Genomic DNA, 19348 nt, shown 5'->3' with positions numbered 1-19348 from the left:
TTTCGTGATATTCAATATATATATATTTTTTTTTTCTGTTAAGATTGAGGATAAATAGTGTCTGTAGTGTCAGTGTCACTCTTCCCCCAGACATATATCGACCTTTTCGGGTATGCCTGGATATGTATTCAGATTTTTCCCACCCTTAATGTTATTTTTAAAAAAAAACCTAAAGATGATTGAAAGTCTGTGTTAAATTTGGTGCTAGCTGTTCATATATTTGAGTTCACCTTTTACTAGATACTTTATTCCCTGACAGTAGAACATTACATTACTATGATTTGTTTTGTCTATTAATTTTTTAAGAACCTGTTTGTAAAGCTTAGGGACAGAGGGACCTGTGGAATAGAGGTTGATTTAATTAAAGCAAATTTGGGCGTTAATGGTGCCAGCAAAGTTGGATTATTTTTATATAACTAATTGTTTTTGACAAATAGTAACACAAAGAGAAGTTATCTTTGGAGCTAAATATCTGTTTATAATGTCATTTTATCATAAGTAGCCAAAATATTTCTGGGTTTCACCAAATTCGCCTAAAAATTAGGAAGATAGATTCTTCAATGTGAGCATCGTCTTCGTGTGCTTTAATGCTTTGGTTGCTTCTCTTAGAAGCCAGAGCACTCTTAAGACTGCTTGTGTTACTGATGAAGTCTTACACACCTCTTCCCACTCAATATTTAGCCTCTAAACTAAAAGCATCAGTTAGGCTTAGATCACTACATATTAAACGAACTCTGCTCCTTGATCCCCCACCTCCAAAAAATGTACAGTGTCACATGCCTCTTTATGGTCTGGCTTGAGAGGTCAGCTGTCAACAGACAATTGTGAGTTTCACTACAGAGGGGTTTTGGCCCCACCCACGTGCTCGGAGGAAGCTTTGATTGGCCAGACTTGTTGTGCTTCCACAAAAAAGTGTTTGCACTCCATACTGCTGTGATAATTGTGTTTATTTATCCAGCTGCCTAGGCTTGAGTTTTCAGGACACATGCATGATTTTGGAATCCTGTTAAAGTGTCTTAGATAATTAACCCCTTCGCTGCCAGGCCTTTTCCCCCCCTCAGGTACCAGGCCTTTTCTTGGCTTTTTGGGGCAGGGCGCGCTTAGGCCCTCATAAAGTTTTGTCCACATAAGCTACCCACGCCAAATTTGCGTCCTTTTTTACCAACATCCTACGGATTCTAGAGTTACCCAGACTTTGTGGGTTTCTCTAAGGAGACCAAGAAATTAGCCAAAATACAGTGAAAATGTCATTTTTTTTTAAAGGAAAATGGGGGAAAAGGGCTGCAGAAGAAGGCTTGTGGTTTTGTCCCTGAAAGTGGCATCAACAAAGGGTTTGCAGTGCTAAAATCACCAGCTTCCCAGCTTTCAGGAACAGGCAGACCTGAATCAGAAAAACCCAATTTTTCAACACAATTTTGGCATTTTATTGGAACATACCCCATTTTTACGATTTGTTTGTGCGTTCAGCCTCCTTCCAGTCAGTGACAGAAATGGGTGTGAAACCAATGCTGGATCCCAGACATCTAAACATTTCTGAAAAGTAGACAAAATTCTGAATTCAGCAATGGGTAATTTGTATAGATCCTACAAGGGTTTCCTACCGAAAATAACAACTGAAAGAAAAAAATATTGAAATTGGGGTGAAAAAACAGCCATTTTTCTCTACGTTTTACTCTGTAACTTTTTCCTGCAATGTCAGATTTTTTAAAGCAATGCTCTGTTATGTCTGCTGGACTCTTCTGGTTGCAGGGATATATAGGGCTTGTAGGTTCATCAAGAACCCTAGGTACCCAGAGCCAATAAATGAGCTGCACCTTGCAGTGGTTTTTCATTCTATACCGGGTATACAGCAATTCATTTGCTGAAATATAAAGAGTGAAAAATAGGTATCAAGAAACCCTTTGTATTTCCAAAATGGGCACAAGATAAGGTGTTGAGGATCAGTGGTTATTTGCGCATCTCTGAATTCTGAGGTGCCTATACTAGCATGTGAATTACAGGGCGTTTCTCAAATAGATGCCTTTTTTACAAACTGTCTTATATTTGGAAGGAAAACATTTAGAGAAATACAATGTTCCCCCCCAAGTCTCCCGATAAAAATGGTACCTCACTTGTGTGGGTAGGCCTAGCGCCCGCGACAGGAAATGCCACAAAACACAACTTGGACACATCACATTTTCCCAAAGAAAAGTGTTTGTGACAGGGAAGAGCCAAAAACACGTCGAAATTGAGGGGGAACCAAAGTGGGTCCAAAAGGGCAGTCTGTAAAAAAAACATTTTTAGGCTAAGTGCAGCGGAAATTTTATCGGTATAGATGAGACAATGCTGGGTGGTAGGAATTTTGTGGATTCCTGCAGATTCCAGAAGGTTCCATCACAAAAATGTGGGAAAAATGTGTGCTTTCCAGCAAAGTTGCAGGGTTGTAGGGCATTGTGGGAAAGGAAATGGTGCGGGGTGCATGTGAAGCACACCACCCTGGAATCAACTAGATGTTTAGTTTTCAGATGTGTCTAGGTCTTGTGGGTTTTTCTACATGGCAGCGTCCCAAAGTTTAAAAAAAAAAAAAAAAAAAAAAGTGCAGCCCTCACCATTCCAAATGAGACTATATTGAGAGTTGCCAAGCTCTCACAGCCCAAATGTAAAACAAAAACCAAAAATAATCAAATGTCCTCTTGCTTGCCATGGGATAAGATGTTTTAGTGTGTGGGGGAGACCTGAAAGACTGTTAGCCCCTTCAGCTCGGGTGGGAGCATAACCAGGCCCGTACTGGTTGGTAACCATCACCCCACCTTTTTCTTTTCTTTTTTTTATTCCCTGGCATCTAGTAGACTTTCTGTCCCCCCCGGGTGTGGATCAGGGATAATTGCCCAACAACTTTGGCCCCATTCATTTGGGGTGGGGGTATGGCCATACCCCCAACCTCTTATTGTGGAATTAAAATCTTCCCTGGTCTCTGGTGGGCTTTCTGCCCCCCTTGGGGGCAGATGGGCCTTCCAAAAATAGGCCAATCTGTCCCCAAGGGGGGCATTTATGGCCAACAGTAATGTGCCCCTATGGGGAGAGACCCTTGCCTAACGGGCTGCCCCCCCCCCCCCCCCCCCCAAATAAAACACACACATACACCAATGCATGGTGTCTATAGGTTTCTGCCCCCTTTGGGGGCAGATTGGCCTTACAAAAATAGGCTAATAATAATAGGCCGATCTGCCCCCGGAGGGGGCGATGGGGGGACAGAAACGGCCTAAAAATAATTAGCGCCTCGAGGAGCGGCCCTTGCCCAAGGGGCCGCTCCCCTTATTTGAATGCCAAAAAAAGAATTCCCTGGTGTCTTGTGGGCATTTCTGCTGCCCGGGCAGCAGAAATGCTCAGAGAGACATGAAAGGAGAGGAAAGGCCTTTCCTCTCCTTTCATGCCTCTCTACCCCCTCCACGTGATCGGCGGAGAAATGCTTTTGCGAAAGCGCGCTGACGTCATCAGATGCCACGGGGGGCGGGGTGGAAGGGGAAGAGATTCCCCTTCCATCTCTGCCCAGGGGAGGGGAGTGCTCAGCCATCTCGCTCCCCCTGGGGGTCCATAGCAGGACGGGCTGGTCTCGTCCCGGTGTCAAGGGCGAGACCAGCTCGTCCAGGGCACCCTAGGGGTTAAATAATTTGTTGTTTTTCTCTGGCAACAGCACAGATGAGGTGGGCATTCATTAACCCACATGGATTTTAGTCCTAGCTTGACAGTGCAATTATACCCTGACTTTATAACCCACACCAATATTATTTGACAGTTCTTCTACACAAATGCATATCTTTTCCCATACTGTTCATATGTAATGCTTCACATTACCATAAAACGTTCCTTTAAAGCCAGACTGTTAGAAATTGGGTCTTTAGTTGGCATATTTATGCACCCTGTCAAAGTAGGGACCTAGTCAGGGTAAGTCAGTTACACACCATAAATTAACTTGGGCTCAGCCCTTGGGTAGCTTGGCACAGAGCAGTCCGGTGTAACTCAGAGGCAATGTGCAAAGTATTTGTGCAACACTTCAAATAGCAAAACAGTGAGCACACCACACAAAGATACTACACCTGGTTATAAAAAGAGAGTTTAATTTAATTAACAAAACAGCAAAAATCTCAAAAATAGAAGAGATGCATCTGCATCGATCCCGCTGGATGTAGGTGATGTATCTGTTACGAGCTGTGCAGTCCAAGGTGCGTCGTCATCCAGCCGCGCAGCTGGCTTTATGATGTTTTTGTCCTTGGCGACTGTGGGAATGCGTGAGGGGTGGAGGGGGGGGGGGGGGGGCGGAATTAGTTTCTGACTGGCAGATAGGTGATAATGGAGTTTGTAGTTGCAGCACTTTATACCCACTTCCAAGGGCCCAGGTCTGGATTGGCATCACTTGGCAGGGCAAGACTTGCAGCAAGCAACGTCTAGGTGGTGTTGCAGGATGAAGTGAAATCTTTGATGTGAGACTTCAGAACGGGAGGCAATCTAGAAAGCCTTTGGAGTCACTTTGCTTCTGTGGCTGTAGAGATGAAGGGACCAGTCACTCTCACTCCCAGGTAAGGAGGGCAGCAGGGCAGGCACAGTAGAGCAGGAGTTCAGTAGAGTGACAGTCCCTTCAGCAGCACAGCACAGAAGTCCTTCTTACTGGCAGAATATCCTCAGGTCCAGAAGTGTACTGGTTTGGCGGGGTCAGAAGTCCAGTTCTTATACCCAGTGGTGCCTTTGAAGTGGGAAAGACTTCAAAAGAAGTGCAGAGTCCCTGCCTTTCCTGCCGTGGCTCCAGACAGGACAGGAAAGGCAGTCCCCAGGGGGTTATGCAGCCCTTTGTGTGGGCTCAGGACACAGCCCATTCTAGTGTGTAAGCTCTTACATCCGATGGCTATCAGGATGTTGCTATTCCTTCAGTCATACCTAAGCTCCCGTTGTGTGTGGCTGTCTGGAGGGATTGCACAAGAGCCCTTCTGTCACTCACCCAGACGTGTGTTCAGAGACAGGCAGAAGGCACTAGATGATTTAAGGTAAGACAATGCCAACTTTCTTACAGTTTCAAATATGACTTTACCATCACTTGTGGTTTTAAATTGTGATTCTAGAGACACCAAACTTGGGGGTTCCATAATTTCCCAATTTGAAATTACACTTATAAAATGTCATAAGGCAATCTAAATGTTAACTTGTGGGAAAGATAGACCTTGCTGTAGTGAAAAACAAATTTATGAGTTTTTCACTACATGTACATGTAAAACCTAAACGTGCATGTCCAACTTTTAAATGTACTGCACCCTGCCCTTGGGACTGTCTAGGGCCTACATTAGGGGTGACTTACATGTATTAAAAAAGAAGGGTTGGGTTTGACAAGAGGGTTAACTTGCCAGGTTGACATGGCAGTTTAAAACTGAACACACAGGCTCTGCAATGGCAAGCCTGAATTATGTTTAAAGGGGTACTGCAGTGGGTGGCACAATCAGTGCTGTAGGCTCACCAGTAGCATTTCATTTACAGACCCTGGGAACAGGTAGTGCACTTTACTTGGAACTTATAAGTAAAATAATTATGGCAATTGTGAATAAGCCAATATTTCCATGTTTTGAGAAGAGAGCACCTGCACTTTAGCGCTGGTTAGCAGTGGTAAAGTGGTCAGAGTCCTGAAACCAGCAAAAACGAAATGAGCCAAACAGGAGGTCAGAGCCAAAAGTTTGGAGAAACCGCACCAAGGAGTCCAGGTCTAACACAGACCTATTGGTATTGCCAGTGCTTGACTAGCAGTGCAACCTGAAGTCTTTGAAACTCATAATGTATGAGGTTGCTCTGATATTTAATAGTTTGCTGTACTTTCATTGCATTCATTGTATCTCTAATCTCTGACATTGCGTCTTTCACCTTGAAACTTTTGTATTTTTGTTAAAAAACACATACTGGCAACGTTTGTAGCGCTATACGATATGTAAACTTCAGAAGAAATAAAGGTGGTTTGAAGGATTTAGGAACAGTGCATGAATTATTTTTGAAAATATTTTCAACTAACCATTCCACTGTTTTTTAGGGTCGAGCCTGCGTTGCATGCGTATCGCAGCGAGACGCTTTTGTTTTTAGAAAAGGGCTCGGAGCCCTGTCAACTTCACGTCAGTGTTTTTTATTGGTTTGTGGGCTTGCCTAATAAAATCCGCTTGCTTTCATTAGTCGAAGGCATGCATACGTCATGCCTTTTCCGTTGGCTAGCCCTCCTCGAGCGCAGCGACCAAGTACAAAAAACATGCGAGGCTCGCTGTTTTCCATCGGGCTCGTGGACTTCTTTTTCTCTAATTTACGAGCGCGATCTCGCTTGGCAGAAGTCGAGCGCTTTACATCGTTCATTTCACTTTTTCGGGTTATGTACATAAATGCACTTTTGCCCGATAGGTGAAAAGTCAGGTTAGGAGTTTACAACACGATCAGCTCTAACATGAGCAGATGCGAGACCCGTGGCATTGTAAATGCTTGTTCTGTTTTGAGTTAATCTTATCTTGTCTTAAGGAAATCACTGAAGTGGTACACAGAATTTCCATTGTTTAATTGTAGAAGGGTCTGACACAGTCAATGTACTCATTATTAAATAGAGCCTAAGTGGTCCTGATTGAAAAGCGTGTATGTCATGGACACTAACACAGTGCACTTTTTCTTTACAGCTACCACTCTTCTGCATAATTCAAATGTAAAGTCAATTTAATTTCAATTGAAAAAAGTAGCAGTTAAGCTTTATTGAATACTGTATTGTATGTCATGAACCTAACAAAAAAATATAAAGAAAGAATATCCTTCAGTCATTTCAGAAAAGTTGCAAGTTGCCTTTTAAAAAAAATTGTTTTTTATCTAGAATGAAGCGCAAACAGCTAAAGAATTTATCAGAATTATAGAAGCTGCTGAAAACGATTACCAGGTATGATATTCAAAATGCAGAGCGTGAACTTTAACATAATAAGCAACAGTTATAGGGGAAATATTTGTTTTGATATATGGGGACCTAGAGTGTGTTATTAATCAACAGTGCCTACTTAATAAAATAATCTTTGTGATTTTTTTTTTTTTTTTATTTTATTTGCCATTATTTTTAGATGTTTACTCGATATTTCTAATTTCACGCTTAATGTTGACCATTTCAGCTTACTTTTAGAGCAGGAGAAAACAGTGGATCATCAGTTTTAAAAATGCACAAGAGTAGCTGAGGTAACTATCCAGGTGTAGTCTTTGATAGCTCTCTATTGGCTTTCTTATGAACCTGGCTCTTGCTACCAATATCATAGAATTGCTCAATTGGCAAGTGATACAGCGTCAAATACAACATTTGGTTACTGAATTGGAAACCCCTAGCAAACATAGCTGGATTGAAAGGTGTAGGAGATAGAGGGGAGTACATGGATGGAAAAAGAAAGTAGGTAAGAGATGAAATAGTAAGTGGGAGGATATTCAAGATTGGTAAGTAGAGTAAGAGGTTGGTGTGCAATTGGGCAGAGAAGTTGCATGAGGAGATGCTAGACGAAGAAAGAGGCAAGATGTGATATGAGGAGGGATTGACTGATATTTTTAGGGAGGAAGTGGCCCAGGTGTTGGAAAACAGTGGCTGAGGTAAGGGAAAGTGTACAAAAAGGCGGTATTGCTGATTGGAAAAACAAAGTAGAAGAAGAAAGAGCGGTTGAGGAAGAAAGGGTGAGTGAGGTCTGGGAAGGTTGTGACTATAATGTAAGTGGGGAGCGGCTGAGGGGTTGGAAGATGGTGGCTGAAGTGTGGGCAGGTGGAGGTTGAAGGTGTGGACAGGGGTAGCCAAGGTGTGAGGAGGGAGATGGTGGTCAGGGAGAAAGAAAGGTGGCGGTAGAGGGATAGGTTTTGGGGAAAGGAGTGGTGGGAGAAGTAGAAGGGGGAAGGTGGATTAACCAAAGATAAAGTATAAGAGGCACAGGTATAACTGTGAAATAGAACTGCATTATGTTCGTAAAGGTGCAAGGTGGTAGAGGGAGGTCGAGAAGTTTTAGCTGAGAAAAAGCATAGGGTGGGTTGCTCCCAAAGGAGTGGAAGGGTGGTGTTGGAGGATAAGATAAGATAATGGAAGAGAGAGGAGGATGTAGTGAAGAAAGTATCTGAGGACAAATGTAGAGGTAGGGGAAGCATAGGTAAAAAATGTGAAATAAATGGAGAACTAATTGTACCTTGTTAAAGTGGTAGGTGGGGGAGGGCTAAGGCCAATGGGTTAGAAAGGTGGTGGAGTGTTGGTCAATGAATAGCAGTTTTGAAAGGTGGAAAGAAGATGCAGGGGTACAAGGTTAAGGCATGGAAGCAATTTGGGAGTGGGGGGAGGCTTGGGAAGGTAAAGGTGACCAAAAAAAGGAGTTATCACTGAGAAGCTAATTATTCATGCCATTTAACTTATAGGGCATTAAAATCATTGCAGTCATCCTCAAAGCCTGTCCGTGGGTCCTTGGTTGCTAGTTTGCATCAAATGTGTGTTTTGGGGGCATTGTAGCATATAGCAAAGCATTCAACAGGAAGACCTTTCTGTCAAGTTGAGAACTTTATAAACTCGAAACACTGAACAACGAGATATGATAATGAATGGAAGTTCAGTGTCAACTAGCACCAGTGAAGCCTCATTTTTATGGAGAGAATACAACAAAGAATCAAGATTTAATGAATGTTAGTCTTTGACTCTCAGAAGAGCACAGTAATGTATATACTCCTCAAATGCAGTCTCCTGATACAAAAATACCTGAGGCATTCACCCTGAAGGGCAGACTATAAATTCACCTGTGATGAGCCTAAATGTGCACGTGTTTACATCTTTGTAGGAAAGTACCCTCTTTTGGCTTGGTCACCCCCACTTTTTTCCTGCTATCATTATGCTTGGGCGGTTTTTACTGGGATACTGCTAACCAGGACCCCAGTGATTGTGCTTTCTCCCTCCAAATGTGGTTAGCTTGGACCTTTGTGCATTCCATAATTGGCATGCTGGTGCCCCTTAGAAGCCCCTAGTAAATGGTACCCAGGCCATTGGGACACAAAGGGGTTCCCCATGGGCTGCAGCATGTATTATGCCACCCATAGGAGCCCATGCAAAATGTGTTTGCCAGGCCTGCCATTGCAGCCTGTGTGAAAAGGTGCATGCACCCTTTCACCTCAGGTCACTACACCAGTTCACTGTCACCCCTATGGTAGGCCCTTCCAGCCCAGAGGGCGGGGTGCAGGTTCCTGTGTGTGAGGGCACTCCTGCATGATCAGAGGTGCCCTTTACGAACTAGTTCCAGTGCACTGGACTTCGTAGGTGCAGGGAAGCCATTGTACCAGTGTACTGGACACCTGTGGTCAAGCTACATAATGGTAACACCGAACCTGGGCATGTTTGGTGTCAAGTGTGTTGGAATCATACCCCAAAACTAATGCCAGTATTGGTCTCATGATTCCATGCACTCTGGGGGCTCCTCATTGGACCCCCAAGTATTGCTCCTATCAGTCTTCCAGGGTTTTATGGGCAGCCCACGCTGTTGACACCCCTCAGACAGGTTTCTGCTCTCATGCTGCTTGACCACCTCAGGCAGGGGAAGACAGAACAAAGGATTTCCTGTGAGAGAGGGACGCAACACTCTCTCCCTTGGAAGAAGGTGTTTGAATGCTGGGGAGGGGGTAGCCTCCCCAAGCCACTGGTTTACTTTGAAAGGCACATTGGTGCCCTCCTTTCATAAATCAGTTTGCACCAGACCATGGACCCCAGCGCAAAACTGGACGAAGGGAAGGGGAGTGACCACTTCCCTGTCCCATCACCACCCAGAGCTCCTCCATGTGGCCACTTGAGTCTGCCATCTTGAAAACAAGATTTGCAGAGGCCCCTGGGAGCATCTTAGTGGCCAGGTCAGGCAGGTGGCGTCAGTGATTCCACTGATAGGTGGTCACCGTGGAAGGTGACCAGACCCCCTCTTAAGGCTATTTAGGGACTCTCTTGTTGGTGGGTCCCCAGATTCGGCGTGCAAGACTCCACCAGGACTTCTCTGCATTGAGCTCTTTTGCTCCTGGCCACCGGATCCTCAACTGGACCATTCAGGAACCAACAAGACTGCAACCCCCGAGACAAACTCGCCTTGCAATATTGTTTCCCTGGCTCGTTCCAGCGACTACAACATTTCCACGGCTATACAATCTCTGGAGTCAGCAAGACTTCAGCTGCACCAGGAAGCAAGAAGGAATCTCCCTTGGAGTGAAGGAGTCACTCCCCTGCATCTGCAGACCTCTACAGCAATGACGTCTGGCTGTGTGGATCTGCCATCTTCTGGAACTGCATGGATCCTGCAACACAGGTGGTGGTCCGGAGTGGTCCTCTTGGTCCCCTCTGCCCTCTGTCCACATTAGGAGATGGTGAGCCCTTGCCTCTCCTTCCAGGACGGTACCCCTTGTGCACCGTGACTCTTGCAGTAACCAAGGCTTGTTGACTGCTGCTCCAAGGGATCTTCAGGCTCCAAGTAGCCCCGGCTTCCAGCACTTTATCCTTCGATGGACAGTCTCCTCTCTGCTGCTCCAACGACGTGGGACTCCTCTCCAGGTGTGCTGATTGGGCCTCACTGCAACTTACTGTGCCTGCTGCCAGTGGGTTGCCTTTGGGGGCTGTGACTGCTTCTGCTGACTCTCCTGACTGCTGAGGGTCAGCCTCGACTCCCCTCAAAGGGTCGAGTCCCCTGGACCTTGCTGGTCATCTTCAGCCTGCAACTCTTCTTTTTCTCTGACTTGCATTTACAAAGGCTTGTTGGTGGTTCCCCTGACCACTGACTGACTGCATCTTGGCGACTGACGTGGAACATAATTTGCACAGCTCTAAGGACTTCTCTGCAGCTTCTGGGCTCCATAGCTGATCTTCTTTAACCCCATATTGACCTGGATCTTCGTCCACAGAAGGGTAGGTAGTGGTTCCTGCCCAGTCTGGACACTCCATCGAGGACTGGACTCTGCCCCCTTCTTTTGCAGGTCCTCTTCTTCCAGAATCCACTTTTGGGTTCCTCTGATCTGGTCCTCTTCTTGCAAAGTTCCTTTTCTAAGTCCTCTTGTTAGTCCTTGGGAAGTCCAAGTATTTACCTCTGGTCACTGGGGGTCACTTAGGTACTCACCTCTTGGGTTCCGTGGTCTCCCATCTAACTACTCCATATCCATAGGTGGGGACTTCACTTCGCACTCCACTATTTTAGTATATGGTTTGGCCCTCTCCTCGAGCCCTAGCCATTTTCCAAAAAATCCTTGCCAAGCTTGTTGCTTTCTAGTCTAATTCCTAATATTTACTTTGTGTATGTATATGTTCGATGGCATGTTTAGCTGCAGATACACATGCTTTGCATAAGTTCGCCATCCAGTGTTGGGCTTGGAGTGTTAAAAGTTGTTTTTCTTCGAAGAAGGTTTTTGGAGTCACAAGTTTGAGTGACTCCTCTTCTCGGTGATAGTGCACATCGGCATTGAGTCCTTTGTTAGATTGTTTTCTTTCTGCCGCCGGGTTCGGACATGTTTACTCTCGCTGCAGCAGATTTCGGTTCAGTACTACCGGAAATTCTCTCTTCTTTCTATAAACGTCTATTGTTTTCAATCGCGTTTTTCTCACTTACCTCCTTGGCATGGTTACCCCCCTGACTTTTTGCCTTTGCTGATGCTATGTTTTGATTTGAAAGTGTGCTGAGGCCTGCTAACCAGGCCCCAGCACCAGTGTTCTTTCCCTAACCTGTACTTTTGTTCACACAATTGGCACACCCTGGCATCCAGGTAAGTCCCTTGTAACTGGTACCCCTGGTACCAAGGGCTCTGATGCCAGGGAAGGTCTCTAAGGGCTGCAGCATATCTTATGCCACCCTGGGGATCCCTCACTCAGCACAGACACACTGCTTGCCAGCTTGTGTGTGCTGGTGAGGACAAAACGAGTAAGTCGACATGGCACTCCCCTCAGGGTGCCATGCCAACCTCACACTGCCTATGCAGTATAGATAAGTCACCCCCCTAGCAGGCCTTACAGCCCTAAGGCAGGGTGCACTATACCATGGGTGAGGGCAGCAGTGCATGAGCACTGTGCCCCTACAGTGTCTAAGCCAAACCTTAGACATTGTAAGTGCAGCGTAGCCATAAGAGTATATGGTCTGGGAGTCTGTCAAACACGAACTCCACAGCACCATAATGGCTACACTGAAAACTGGGAAGTTTGGTATCAAACTTCTCAGCACAATAAATGCACACTGATGCCAGTGTACATTTTATTGTGAAATACACCCCAGAGGGCACCTTAGAGGTGCTCCCTGAAACCTTAACCAACTACCTGTGTAGGCTGACTGGTTTTAGCAGCCTGCCACACTCGAGACATGTTGCTGGCCACATGGGGAGAGTGCCTTTGTCACTCTGTGGCCTGTAACAAAGCCTGCACTGGGTGGAGATGCTATCACCTCCCCCTTGCAGGAGCTGTAACACCTGGCGGTGAGCCTCAAAGGCTCACCCCCTTTGTTCCAGCGCCACAGGGCATTCCAGCTAGTGGAGTTGCCCGCCCCCTCCGGCCACGGCCCCACTTTTGGCGGCAAGGCCGGAGGAGATAATGAGAAAAACAAGGAGGAGTCACTGGCCAGTCAGGACAGCCCCTAAGGCAACCTGAGCTGAAGTGACTCTGACTTTTAGGAATCCTCCATCTTGCAGATGGAGGATCCCCCCAATAGGGATAGGAATGTGACCCCCTCCCCTTGGGAGGAGGCACAAAGAGGGTGTAGCCACCCTCGGGGCTAGTAGCCATTGGCTACTGCCCTCCCTGACCTAAACACACCCCTAAATCTTGTATTTAGGGGCTCCCCAGAACCAAGGAACTCAGATTCCTGCAACTTACGAAGAAGAGGACTGCTGAGCTGAAAAACCCCTGCAGAGAAGACGGAGACACCAACTGCTTTGGCCCCAGCCCTACCGGCCTGTCTCCCTCCTTCAGAAGAAAACTGCTCCAGCTACGCTTTCCCCAGGACCAGCGACCTCTGAATCCTCAGAGGACTGCCCTGCTTCCAAAAGACCAAGAAACTCCCGAGAACAGCGGCCCTGTTCAACAAAGACTGCAACTTTGTTTCCAGAGGAGCAGATTTAAAGACCCCTGCAATCTCTGCAAGAAGCGTGAGACTTGCAACACTGCACCCGGCGACCCCGACTCGACTGGTGAAGAAACAACGCTACAGGGAGGACCCCCAGACGACTCCAAGACTGTGAGTAACCAAAGTTGTCCCCCCTGAGCCCCCACAGCGACGCCTGCAGAGGGAATCCCGAGGCTCCCCCTGACTGCGACTGTCTGAATCCAAAGTCCCGACGCTTGGAAAAGACCCTGCACCAGCAGCCCCCAGGGCCTGAAGGATTGGAACTCCAGTGCAGGAGTGACCCCCAGGAGGCCCTTTCCCTTGCCCAGGTGGTGGCTACCCTGAGGAGCCCCCCCCCCCCCCCCCTTGCCTGCCTGCATCGCTAGAGAGACCCCTTGGTCTCCCATTGAAACCAATTACAAACCCGACGCTTGTTTGCACACTGCACCCGGCCGCCCCCGCGCTGCTGAGGGTGTACTTTCTGTGTGGACTTGTGTCCCCCCCGGTGCCCTACAAAACCCCCCTGGTCTGCCCTCTGAAGACGCGGGTACTTACCTGCTGGCAGACTGGAACCGGGGCACCCCCTTCTCCATTGAAGCCTATGTGTTTTGGGCACCACTTTGAACTCTGCACCTGACCGGCCCTGAGCTGCTGGTGTGGTGACTTTAGGGTTGCTCTGAACCCCCAACGGTGGGCTACCTTGGACCCCAATTTGAACCCCGTAGGTGGTTTACTTACCTGCAAGAACTAACATTACTTGACCTCCCCCAGGAACTGTTAAAATTGCACTGTGTCCACTTTTAAAATAGCTATATGTGTTTTATGTAAAAAGTATATATGCTATTGTGATTATTCAAAGTTCCTAAAGTACTTACCTGCAATACCTTTCAAATGAGATATTACATGTAGAATTTGAACCTGTGGTTCTTAAAATAAACTAAGAAAATATATTTTTCTATAACAAAACCTATTGGCCTGGAATTGTCTCTGAGTGTGTGTTCCTCATTTATTGCCTGTGTGTATGTACAACAAATGCTTAACACTACTCCTTTGATAAGCCTACTGCTCGACCACACTGCCACAAAATAGAGCATTAGTACTATCTCTTTTTGCCACTATCTTACCTCTAAGGGGAACCCTTGGACTCTGTGCATACTATTCCTTACTTTGAAATAGTGCATACAGAGCCAACTTCCTACAACCAGGTTATAGCTAGGGCAGCTGCATATCACAACGTGCAGTTGCATGCAGATCCCATTGAGGATGATTGTTTTATTCAACACATTATCATCCACTCACAAGGAGTATCAATGCCTAAACATGCTCCCAGGCATTCTTAAACATGCAGATGACAGTTTCAAGGAGCCAGTGAAGTCTAGGGTTATTACACCAAAGGTAGACAAAAAGTACAAACCTGCACCTTCAGATCCAATTTTTACTACCCAACAGTTGCCACCTCACTCTATAGTTATTGCTGCAGCCAGGAAAAGAGAAAATAACCAATCCATAGGGGATGCTCCTCCCCCAGACAAGTAAAGTCACAAGTTTGATGCAGTGGGGAAGAGAGTAACATCTCAAGCTGCTAATCACTGGAGAATTGCAAATTCTCAAACTCTATTAGAAAGATACAGTAGAGCGCATTGGGATGAGATGGAGGAGTACTTACAGTAGCTTCCACCAGAACACCAAAAAAGAGCACTGCAGATAGGTACAGAGGGCCCGGATATCTCTAACAACCAAATTAGGTCTTCCTTAGATGCAGCAGACACAGCGACAAGGGGAATTAACACCAGTGTGGTTATTAGAAGGTACGCATGGTTACAAACTTCAGGGTTCAAACCTGAAATATAACAGGCAGTACTCAATATGCCTTTTGATAAGCAACACTTATTTGGCCCAGAAGTAGATACCACCATAGAGAAACTAAAGAAAGGCTCTGATACAGCTAAGGCTATGGGTGCCCTTTAAACTACCCCTGCTCAGGAAACTTTTCGTGGGCCCCAGTTTAGAGGTGGTTTTAAACCATCCACCTCCGAGCCGTCCACATTCCAACAAAAGCAAGGACGAAAAGTTTACACCAGAGGCTCTTTAAGAGGATCTTAAAAGGGAAACAACTTTAGATGTAAAGGTAAATCCACCACCACAAGAGGTTCCTCCACCTCAACTAAACAGTGACTTTTTACACATCCTCACACAGTATACATTTCCTTTGGGAGGAAGACTAGAACATTTCTCTCAACAATGTCACAACAGATCAATGAGTGCTGCCAATTATCCAGAATAGTTATTGCCTAGAACTCATCTCTACTCCTCCAAACATTCCCCATCACTCACACAGGCTTTCTCTAGAACACCTACATTTATTAAAACAAGAGGTACAATCACTTGTACTCAAGGATGCAATAGAGATGGTACCTGTATCTCAACAGTGGAAGGAGTATATTATCTATACTTCCTTATACCAAAAAAGGATGGTGAACTCCTGGATCTTAGACCCCTCAGTAAGTACATCCTGTCTGAGCATTTCCACATGGTCACTCTTCAGGACGTCATTCACCTGCTACAGAGTTGGATCTAAAAGATGCCTACTTCCACATTTCCATACATCCAGCACATCGCAAATTTCTAAGATTTGTGATAGCAGGCAAGCACTACCAGTTCAAAGTACTACCCTTTTGGAGTAACAAAAACACTGAGGGTATTCACCAAATGCCTTGCAGTGGTTGCTGCATTCATCAGAAGGCAACAAAAACATGTCTTTACCTATCTGTCTGACTGGCTTATAAAAACCAGCACCATTCAAACCTGTCAACAACAACACACAGTACACAGTGGATACCCTACACAGTCTAGGGTTCACAATCAATTACCAGAAGTCTAATTTGCAAACAGCGCAAATAAAACCATATCAGGGAGCAGTTCTAAACACTCAATCAGCATTAGCGTACCCAAACCCACAGAGAGTTCAAGCTTTCCACAATTTCATTTCTCAACCACAATACAATCACACTTACACAGTAAGGCTTATCATGAAACTTTTAGGAATTATGGCATCGGGCATAACAATAGTACCCAATGCACGTCTAAACATGAGACCCCTACAACAGTGTCTCTCGCAACAATGGTCTCAAGCACAGGGCCAACTTCACGATCTAGTGTTGTTGGACCGCCAAACTTGCAACTCTCTGCAATGGTGAAATCACACCAACTTATCAAAAGGGCGGTCATTTCAGGACCCTGTGCCACAGACCATAATCACAACCGATACATCAATGATAGGTTGGGGAACCCATCTCAACGACCTTTCCATACAAGGGGAATAGAACTCAATTCAGCAAACTTATCACATAAATCATTTGGAATTGCTAGCAGTGTTCCTAACACTCAAAACCTTCCAGCCACATATCATGCACAAAACAGTGTTGATAAGGATAGACAACATGACAAAAATGTATTTATATCTGCAAAAACAGGGGGGACACATTCATCTCAATTGTCCCTTCTAGCTCAGACTAGACCTATTGACTCAAAATATTGATCAAATTGGGCATCCCAAATCCCAGTATGCTCAACCTGGCGATTTGGCTCCTGAGGTCATAGAGTTTCGATATCTTCAGCTTCCAACAGAATGTAAGGACAAAAGAAAAGTATGCAAACCTACAACCAGACAGTGCTATGCAGCTAAATGGAAACGTTTTGTAAATTACTGTCAACCCAAAAACATGAATCCACTTAAAGCATCAGTACAGGACATTGTCTCTAATTTGCTTAATTTACAAAAAGCAAATCTTGCATACTCATCTATTAAAATTCATTAACAGCAATAGCTGCTTACCTCCAAAACAGACAGCATACTTCTCTGTTCAGGATCCCTGTCATAAAAGCATTTATGGAAGGCCTTAAAATAATTATTCTACCTAGAGCACCACCAGCTCATACCTGGAATTTTAACATTGTCCTCACAAGGCTTATGGGTCGCCCATTGAAACCCATGCATTCTTGCATTCTTCAGTTTCTCTCATGGAAGGTTGCTTTCCTAGCAGCAATTACTTCCTTAAGGAGAGTTAGTGAACTTCAGGCATTCACTTTAGAAGAACCTTTCTTCCAAATTCACAAAAATAAAATATTACTTAGGACAAACCCAACATTCCTACCTAAAGTAGTTTCACCATTTCACATTAATCAATCAGTGGAATTGCCAGTCTTTTTTCCACAGCCAGATTCAGTTGCTTAGAGAGCTCTTCACATTCTAGATGTAAAAAGAGCTCATGTATTATGTAGATAGAACAAAAGATTTCAGGAAATCTAAAGAACTTTCTGTGGCATTTCAACAACCTCATAAAGGTAATCCCATTTCAAAACAGGGATTAGCCAGATGGATAGTAAAGTGTATTCAAACTTGCTATCTTAAAGGTAAAAGACAGCTATTAGTAACTCCTAAAGCACATTCTACTAGAGAGAAAGGAGCTTCAATGGCATTTTTAGGAAATATATCAATTACATATATTTACAAAGCAACCACGTGGTCCACACCACACACATTTAGTAAACACTACTGTGTGGATGTGTTCTCGCCAACTACCAAATGTTGGTCAAGCAGTGCTTAAAACACTGTTTTAAACTACTCCAACTCCTACAGGCTAGCCACTGCTTATTTTGGAAGGGGACTGCTTTTCAGTCTATGCAAAGCATGTGTATCTGCAGCTACACACGCCTTTGAACTGAAAATGTTACTTTCCCTGTAGACATCTGTTCGTGGCATGTAGTGCTGCAGATTCACATGCGTCCTCCCTGGAAGCCTGTAGCCATTGTAGTACTTTCTTTATGTAAATATCTATATGCACTGCATGGACATCTTCTTTTCTTACACTATAAGGCTTTCTTCACTCCTTACTTCACCCTCATGCGGGAAAACAATCTAACAAAGGACTAGATGCCCATGCACACTATCACCGAGAGGAGTCACTTGATCTTGTGACTCTAAAAAGCTTCTTTGATGAAAAACAACTTGTAACACTCCGAACCCAACACTAGATAGTAGACTTATGCAAACATTGTGTGGTTCCTTTCTGGTGTGATAAGTTACTATGTGACTGTTGTGGATTTGCAAGTGTTCTACACTCCTCCTAGATGAGTTCTGGCTGCTCATCCACAGCTACCTCTAGAGAGCCCTGACCTCCTAGACACTGTCTTCATTCACTAAGAGGGGTTGCCTGGACCTGGTATGAGGTGCCAACACCATAGGTGTCCACCACACACCAGGGAACTTCCTACCATTTTTACCTTAAGTGGAATTACACTACATCAATACATATAAGTCAGTTCTAGATGTCCTGGTACAATGAATAGAGATAAGTTTCCAAAGTAAAAACATTAAGATATTAGGAACATAATTTCTGGAAACATGTGTAGTGAAATCAGAAGATAAATTAGTTTACTAAAGTGAAACAGGACCATCACCTTGTCGTTCATGTTTGAAGTTAGGTTACATTTCATAACTTTAAAAATGACCACAGTCAAAACGTCTTGGTACAAGTGAATTTGTAGTGTACATAAAGTAGCTTCCTTACTATAAGGTCTATATTGGTAATTGCAAAGATCATCAAAGTTTTGGAGATAATAAGTTTAAATTTACAACAAAGACTCAAATATCCCAATTCATCATCAAACGGGTACTAACCTTGGGTGTGGTCTAGAGCCGGATGACGGCTCTCAGGTGAGCTCCGTGGAGTCCTCTGCTCTCCATCTTGATTTCTTCCCATTAATCTGGCAATAATGCTCACTAACTACATCGAGGCATTGCTCTGACAGGGCATGCAGTTAACCTGGACCAGAGACACGTTTTACTCACTAGATTGAGCCGGATTCCTGCTTTATCAGGGACCTAAACGGAAAATGGTGCCGCCCATTTACAAACCAGCCCCAACCCCTGCGCAGTAATCCCCCATCTACATCAGGAAAAAAAAAGTTTCTGTTGTGCCGTATGCTGGATATCGACCCTACCTTTTCCCTCTGAGCTCATTATGTATGTCAGTGGTTCATTGCAGAATACTGGAGTGCATGTTTATGGAGCATGGGGGACCCATTGAGCAGATAAAAACTGAAGCCTGGAGGGAGCAGTGTACATAGGCCATGCCGCTTTCCATTTCATACTGCTGCGCTCCCGAATATCTTGCATAGATATCTTGCAGGATACATCTGATTGCAGGAGTGACTTAATGCTCCTCAAAACGATGACGCACTGCTGCCCACTTTTGTTGCAGCTG

The 19348-nt window shown here is 44.9% G+C and overlaps 1 protein-coding gene across 1 annotated transcript in view; it reads left to right on the top strand.

Annotated features, from left to right (window-relative positions):
* CAPZA2 (capping actin protein of muscle Z-line subunit alpha 2) overlaps positions 1–19348 on the top strand; it is a 260949-nt gene that overhangs the window by 213905 nt on the left and 27696 nt on the right. The window contains exon 9 of the mRNA XM_069228921.1: positions 6854–6916. Coding sequence (XP_069085022.1) covers positions 6854–6916 — 63 coding nt within the window. The remainder of the gene's footprint in view (positions 1–6853; positions 6917–19348) is intronic.

The sequence above is a fragment of the Pleurodeles waltl genome, chromosome 4_1 (assembly GCF_031143425.1).
Source record: "Pleurodeles waltl isolate 20211129_DDA chromosome 4_1, aPleWal1.hap1.20221129, whole genome shotgun sequence".
NCBI lineage: Eukaryota > Metazoa > Chordata > Amphibia > Caudata > Salamandridae > Pleurodeles > Pleurodeles waltl.
The sequence above is the reverse complement of the archived record's forward strand: the minus strand, read 5'-3'. Positions and strand labels throughout refer to the sequence as shown.